Source organism: Juglans regia, chromosome 13 (genome assembly GCF_001411555.2).
Source record: "Juglans regia cultivar Chandler chromosome 13, Walnut 2.0, whole genome shotgun sequence".
Lineage (NCBI taxonomy): Eukaryota > Viridiplantae > Streptophyta > Magnoliopsida > Fagales > Juglandaceae > Juglans > Juglans regia.
In genome coordinates, this window is record NC_049913.1 from 8,682,877 (window position 1) to 8,689,739 (window position 6,863).

The 6,863-nt window shown below is 34.4% G+C and overlaps 1 protein-coding gene across 1 annotated transcript; it reads left to right on the forward strand.

The window, feature by feature from the left end:
* The first annotated feature begins 5,784 nt into the window (after window positions 1-5,784).
* On the forward strand, window positions 5,785-6,486 carry LOC108984360 (glutaredoxin-C1-like). The gene has a single exon (XM_018956289.2). The coding sequence runs from the start codon at window positions 5,903-5,905 to the stop codon at window positions 6,284-6,286; it is 384 nt and encodes a 127-aa protein (XP_018811834.1). The 5' UTR covers window positions 5,785-5,902; the 3' UTR covers window positions 6,287-6,486.
* Window positions 6,487-6,863: the final 377 nt, after the last annotated feature.

The window sequence follows — 6,863 nt, forward strand, 5'->3', positions numbered from 1 at the left end:
GTAATTATTCATTTAAACTTGGAAGGTCAAGAGTGGGGGTTAGCAGATGTTTGATCTCAATGATTGGTGAAATAATTTTTGAAATGGTAAATGTTGGTGCTGGCCGCTGGAATGGGGAAATGAATTATCAAGACATGCATTTTTTCCAACAGAATTAATGCTCCATACAAGAATATATTGGTTGTTGTGTTGCCACACTTCTGTTAACAAGTAAACTTGCAAAATACATAAATATGTTTGTGTTTGTTGTTGTTATGTTGGTTATTTATTTTCTCAACAATGTATATGAGCTATTTTTCATGTTGTTGTGTTGGTGCTGGACATCTTGGTGGTGGATGATGTAGGGTACCACCATGCATATGTTGTGGTGTGGCAGCGCAAAGTGGACACACACACACTACTATAAATTAAAGTGTCATTCCACCATGCATATAAAGATTTGGGTGTTGATGAGGATAGTCGCGCTATACATATTGTGTATATATACATGATTTAAATTTTCTATTCAAGTTGTCTGACTGCTATTCTTCTTTTTCATCATTCCCAAAATATTACATGGGTCAGATTTACACAACATTGTCTCATTATGGATATAGGAAAATGGAACTTGAGATATAACTTGATGAAGAATATGAGTTGAAGCAACCAAGACAAACAAAGATTTCAGACCATATGTTTAGCAGCTTTGAAGAAAGCACTCAACTTCCACTGATTAGCCTGGTACTATAGTTGTGTGCTCTAAATGATTGTATAAGAATTGTCTCCCACATATATATATATATATAGTTTGCACCATGGTTGACTAAAGAACACTTATCATGATGTCTTGTATATTTTAACATGGCTGAATGGAGTCTGATACCTGATATGATGTCTAGAACTATGGGTACATTAATACAATGAATTTGAGCATGTATTCTAGTATATTTAATGTTGTGTCTACTATAAAACAAGAAGAAGGGAAAAAAAAAACTTAACTCATCAATTTACCCACCATTGATTGTCTAACATTAGAATGTTACTAAGTCATGTATTTTGTCGTTAATTTCAGTATATATAAATTGATTTGAAATATTTCTGGAAACCACTAATCGCCATAACAAAGTTGTACTCAATCCCAAATTTTTTCCAGTCCCTTTTCAACCATTTGTGATGGAATTCAAACAAAAAATTAAAAATGCTCTACAAGTTTTTTTCACGAAAAATGTATTTGTGACACTAACAAATTACACGTACTTCAATATGAGTTATTTGTTGTAATTCATTCGTATTTGCGACAAGATAATATGTGCCACAAAAGCTAAATTATTTGCGACAATAGTTTTGGAGTTGGCAATAAACTTTTTCTTAGCAATCTGTTTATATTTGTGGCACTACTAGCTAGTCGCAAATATATTTTTTGACCGTGCGGTCTATATTTTTTCATTACAAGAATAGCACATTTGTGAAGATTTTTGTTGTCACAAATATTAAATACTTGCGGCGATATCTATTTACGACACTAAAAAAAGCTCGGGAATAATATGTTTTTACGGCATTATTTTTCAATTGAGGCACAAAAAAATTACCACAATTGTATTTTTCTCTACCATCTACTCACTCTTTTGAGTCGAAATTGGCACACATATGTGGCAATAGAATTCGCTGCAAATCTTAGAGGTATTTGCTACCTACTTTACTTTCGCTACCATAAGCCTTTTAAGACGATCTAATAGTGCCACTTTGCGACGATTGGATTTGAACGGAATTAATTATTCGTGACGATTTTTAGTATTTTCGCGAATATTTCATGCGACGCAAAAGGTCATTTCTGTTGAAGTGATGTTCCATACAACAACGTCCGGTTTGACTTGGTTATGGCTGTTTTTTGTACACCTCTAACAAATACTGTTCTACAGGCATTTTCATATGCTGATTGGGCAAACTTTTGTGATGACAGATGTCATCAACCGTGGGATTTTGTGTTTTCTTAGGGTAGAATCTAATTTCATGGAGTTGCAAAAAGTAAGTTACAGTTGCTCGGTCAAGCACTAAAGCAGAGTATTAAGCACTAGCCAATACAACTGTTGAAATTCAATGGATTCAATCCTTCTTGCAAGAACTTGGCATTAGTGTCTCATAACCTCCTATCTTATGGTGTGACAATATAAGAGCAACATTTTTATCAACAAATTCAGTTTTTCATGCTCGTACAAAACATGTAGAAATTGATTTTCACTTTGTCAGAGATATGATTGCCAAGGAAATCATTGAAGTCAAGTTTTTGTCCTTCAAAGATCAACTGGCGGATATATTTACTAGGCCTCTGTCTTTATCAAGGTTTACAAAAATTCATTCCAAGCTCAATGTAGTTTCCACTTCATTGAATTTAATAAAGATAAGGAACCAAGGAAGCCAACTGAGTTTAGAAGACTACTTCAATCAAACTTTGTTCTGTTTTCAATTACTATCTGATTTATTAGAATTTGTCATGTTCCACTACTACTATATTGTATCAAATACTCTCTTTATTAATAAGATAAACAATACACTATTTGTGGTTGATATTTTTCTCAACAATGACATATGGATGATTGTGCAACACGACATGTATGCTCTCCATGATCCATGTTATATATGCTATGTAGTAGAAGTTTGAATTAATGACTATTGAGTCTTGCTACAGCCACCGAAAAAGTGGTTTGAAGAAGTGTTTCGAATAATATATTTGACTTTTTTATTTTTCTTTTCTTTTTTTCATGTATTTTTTAATTATTATAAACATTTTTAGAAAGAATAAAAAATTTACAACATCATTAAAAAAATTTCTTTAATCACTAAGTAAAAAATAAAAGTCATTTGGGACCCAAATTCGAGACCGAAAGCATTTCTCATTACTATTTTTGGCAGTTAAAAGACTCAATTCGTAGAAACATTACCAAACAATTTTTAGGTAATTAAATAATTAAGAGACCTCCTATAAAATAATAATAATAATAATAATATGTATAATGTTGAATATAATCGTAAAATGTATAAGTATCGTATAATTTTTCTAAAAAATTATAAAATTTATTATTAAAAAATTAATTAATTAATTTTTTTATATGAAATTCATATTCATTTATTTTTATCAAATAGAATGTGCGCACTTAGTACTCAATATCATTTTTCTAATAATAATTAGGAGACCTTAGATGGAGATATGGAGAATCTTCAAAGACATTTCTGTATTGTCCTGTGCTTGATCATCAGGCTTAAGATACGTACGGCAATCAGGAAATTGCAGGTTTCTGTCGTTGCAGTAACCTGATGAAAAAAGATCGATACATGCAGTTGTTTCAAAAGGTAATATTTTGAATAACTTCTTTTTTTTTAAAAGAAAAAAAAAAAGCGTTTCTCCACAGAACTTTGGTTGAATGATCTTATGAAAGCAAAGGATCGAGCCTTTAGAGATTTGGTTGGACGCTTAAGAACCGTGAGAGAAAAAGAAAGACCGATCGAGAAAGAAATACTGATTTTTTACCAAACAGAGAAGACATGCACTTTTAGCGGCTAGAAAGTATGGTCGGTTTGGATACATACAATTTTTTTATACGTACGTATAAAATATAACAAATAATTTAATTTCTTTAAATTTTAAAATATAAATAATATTAATAAATAATATTTTAATCATATTTATTTAAATTTTAACAAAATATTTCATCAAACTACACGAAGCCTAAGTTTGGGGTCGAAACTATCCGGTTCTGCCGGTTTGAATGGAATCAGATCCTCATATCTCGCCGGTATTCGGCGCATATCCGTACCCGCCGCCCGATCCAGACAGTGCTGCAGGGCACGCCTTGCTCTTTTCCCTCTATCACAACTGCCACTTTGTCATTGCTTTAGGTGGACAAACCAGCAGGGTATAATTCCCTCTTTTCTTGTATTATTTATTTATTTTTATTTGTTTTAATTAACGATATGAACAGTAGTATTAATTCATTGGAATATATGTTCTGGAAATTAAAATGGGCTCGATCCACACACACACATACGATCTTTAAATTTAATGCATATATTTTGTTGGGGGAATTGCTCCATCAATGCATATTTAAAACATATATATGCGTCAATTTTGTATCTAATTTTTTTATAGATAAATATATATGAAGAAATTTATTTATTATTTCGAGAAATCTCATCATCCTATGATGTGTCATTATATGATTGATTCACAAGTAAAATATAATAAATAATTTTCAATCATTTAATGTCATATGATGGGATGATGATCAAGAAATGATAAGAATTAGAATAATGAGTAACATTACTCAATATATACACAGATATATAAATGAGATTGTTTCATATCATATAGAAAAATGATTGGTACAAGTTTCAAATAGACAAACATCATACAAATTCTTATAAAAAAGTAGATTTCACTTAAAAAAAAGTGTAAAAAAAAAATACTATTTTTTATCACTGAGATCTTTTTTTTTTTTTATAAAAAAAACTTGTATATATTGTCTATTTAAGACTTGTGACTAATATTACTCTATTATATATATATATATATATATAATATATGATCAAACAGTACTAAAATATATTTGGTATTGAAAGATGACAGATGACTGCTATGAGTTCTTTAATTCTGCCACAGGATAGATAGCTAGCTAGGTGTTTAATTTTTATCTTTAATTAATGGTTGTAGATCATTTATGAAAAGCACTTAACTGTGCTTAATTTGAGTCTTTTACTTCAGTGCTGTATATCTATGGCTTGCTTCTAATGGAAGTGCATGCATGCATGCATGCATCTCCAGATTGTATTACTGGTCTTGGTTGTCACAAAAGGCCAGCGTGGAATTACCAGATTAGTTGTATTTGGATTTTATCCAATTAATGAATGCCTATTAATTGTGTTGGTCCATATGCCATTTACGTGAGATATATATAGCTACGTTTAAAAATTATATGCTAAGCAGGGAATTAAAATAAATAAGCCTATTTAATTTTAATTAAAATACTGTAATGTTAAAGCAGATTGCAAGTTTCTATACCCAAGCTCTCATTCGATATTTATAGAAGATTTAAGCCACAGAGAAATTAACTGAGGAAAAGGCAGGGTAGTAAAAGTAAAGCATATTTTAATGGAACATTCAAACCCTCTAAAAATCTCCACGCTTAATTCCTTTACAGCTTTCATGGGATGGGTGTAGGTCAAAGCCAGTGACAAACCCGAGGATGCTTTTCGATCATCACCAATATTCATGTGCATGAGCATGATCTGATCGAACGTTGAGAATCCATATGCAAAACCCAAAAAACATGCGCGTAATGGTCACGTCAGAGGCCGAGGGTTCGGTCTTAGGGTCCGACAACAAGGACGGACACAGCCGTCTATTAAAAACCCTCTCCCTGTAAAAGCCTGTGCCCATGTCTCCGCCAGCGCCTGAAACTTCAAAACGCACCATTTTGCTCCGAAACGGAGTCTCATGGTACGGTTCGGTTCTCCTTCAGCGTCGACAAATACAAATGCCCATCCGTAGCCGCCTTCCATAGCTGATAATCCCTGCTTTTCACACTTTATAGCTTTTACTGTTTGGAGTAATCCATATTGCCCTTATCTACACCTCGCGCGCTACTAAGTACAGACAACAATCCTCTTGAAGCAAAAACCACGAGATCCTTCACGCACGCGCTGCGACAACTACAGACAAACTCCACTTATTTACCGCTGTTACCCTCTCCTACCCAATTCCTATAAAACCCCACCCATTTACACTCCCATCTGGACAGTACCGAACACCAACGTTTTTCATCGAGTGTTGTTTTGTTTTCCCTGACCTTATTTCTTCTGCGTCCAACGTCTAAAGTTTTGTTTTTTTTAATCTTTGTTTCACTGCTTCGTAGTCAAATTTAATAGAACAATGCATTACCAAGCTGCTGAGTACTCGTGGGGTTACTATATGCCGGTGAGGAGCATTGGTCCTGACCCACTGGAACGAGTGGTGAGGCTGGCCTCCGAGAGCGCGGTGGTGATTTTCAGCGTCAGCAGCTGCTGCATGTGCCACGCTGTGAAGAGGCTCTTCTGTGGTATGGGCGTGAACCCGACGGTGTACGAGCTGGACCAGGACCCAAGAGGCAAAGAGATCGAGAGGGCGTTGGTCAGGCTGCTCGGAAACTCTCCTGGTTCTGTGCCTGTGGTTTTCATTGGAGGGAAGCTGATTGGTGCCATGGACCGAGTCATGGCTTCCCACATTAATGGGACCCTAGTCCCACTTCTCAAGGAGGCTGGAGCCCTCTGGCTCTGAGGGTGACAGAACAAGTTAGACCCCCCCAGGAATTTGGAATTTATACATACAGAGGAAAGAAAATGATGGAGCGGGTTTGATTTTTATGATCTCCAACGTCAGATACATTAGTGTCTTGTTGACGTTGATTTTCCTGCACTAATCTTTGATATAAAGAGCTGATTAATCTCTAACTTGTGTAGTACTGGATATTGCATGGAGTATTAACTATTAATGTATTTGAAATTTCTCTTTTGTATAGAGAAATGGAAGGTGAAAGTTAAGCTTGCATTAACTGGCATGGTTTCAATCTTTCTATCTATCGTAGTTGACACCCATATGAAGGGGAAAAAACATCAAAGAGTAAAGAATAAAACAAATTATGTGTGATTGGGGCCAGGAAACTCGTGGCAATGATGGCTGGGATGGTTAAGGGATAGAACTTTTTCCGGCAAAATGTAGTGGTGTCCGTACGCATGGCTCTTCAAGTAGTACTCGAGTCATCTAGTTGTTAATTTTCTTTATAGATGATATGTACGGAGATATAATGAGGGGGACGGTGAGATGATGCCTTCAGCTCTGTAGATGTTTGCCATAT

Bases quoted from the DNA above. Each gene is read 5' to 3' on its own strand.
- LOC108984360 (XM_018956289.2), top strand. From the start codon at position 5,903: ATGCATTACCAAGCTGCTGAGTACTCGTGGGGTTACTATATGCCGGTG.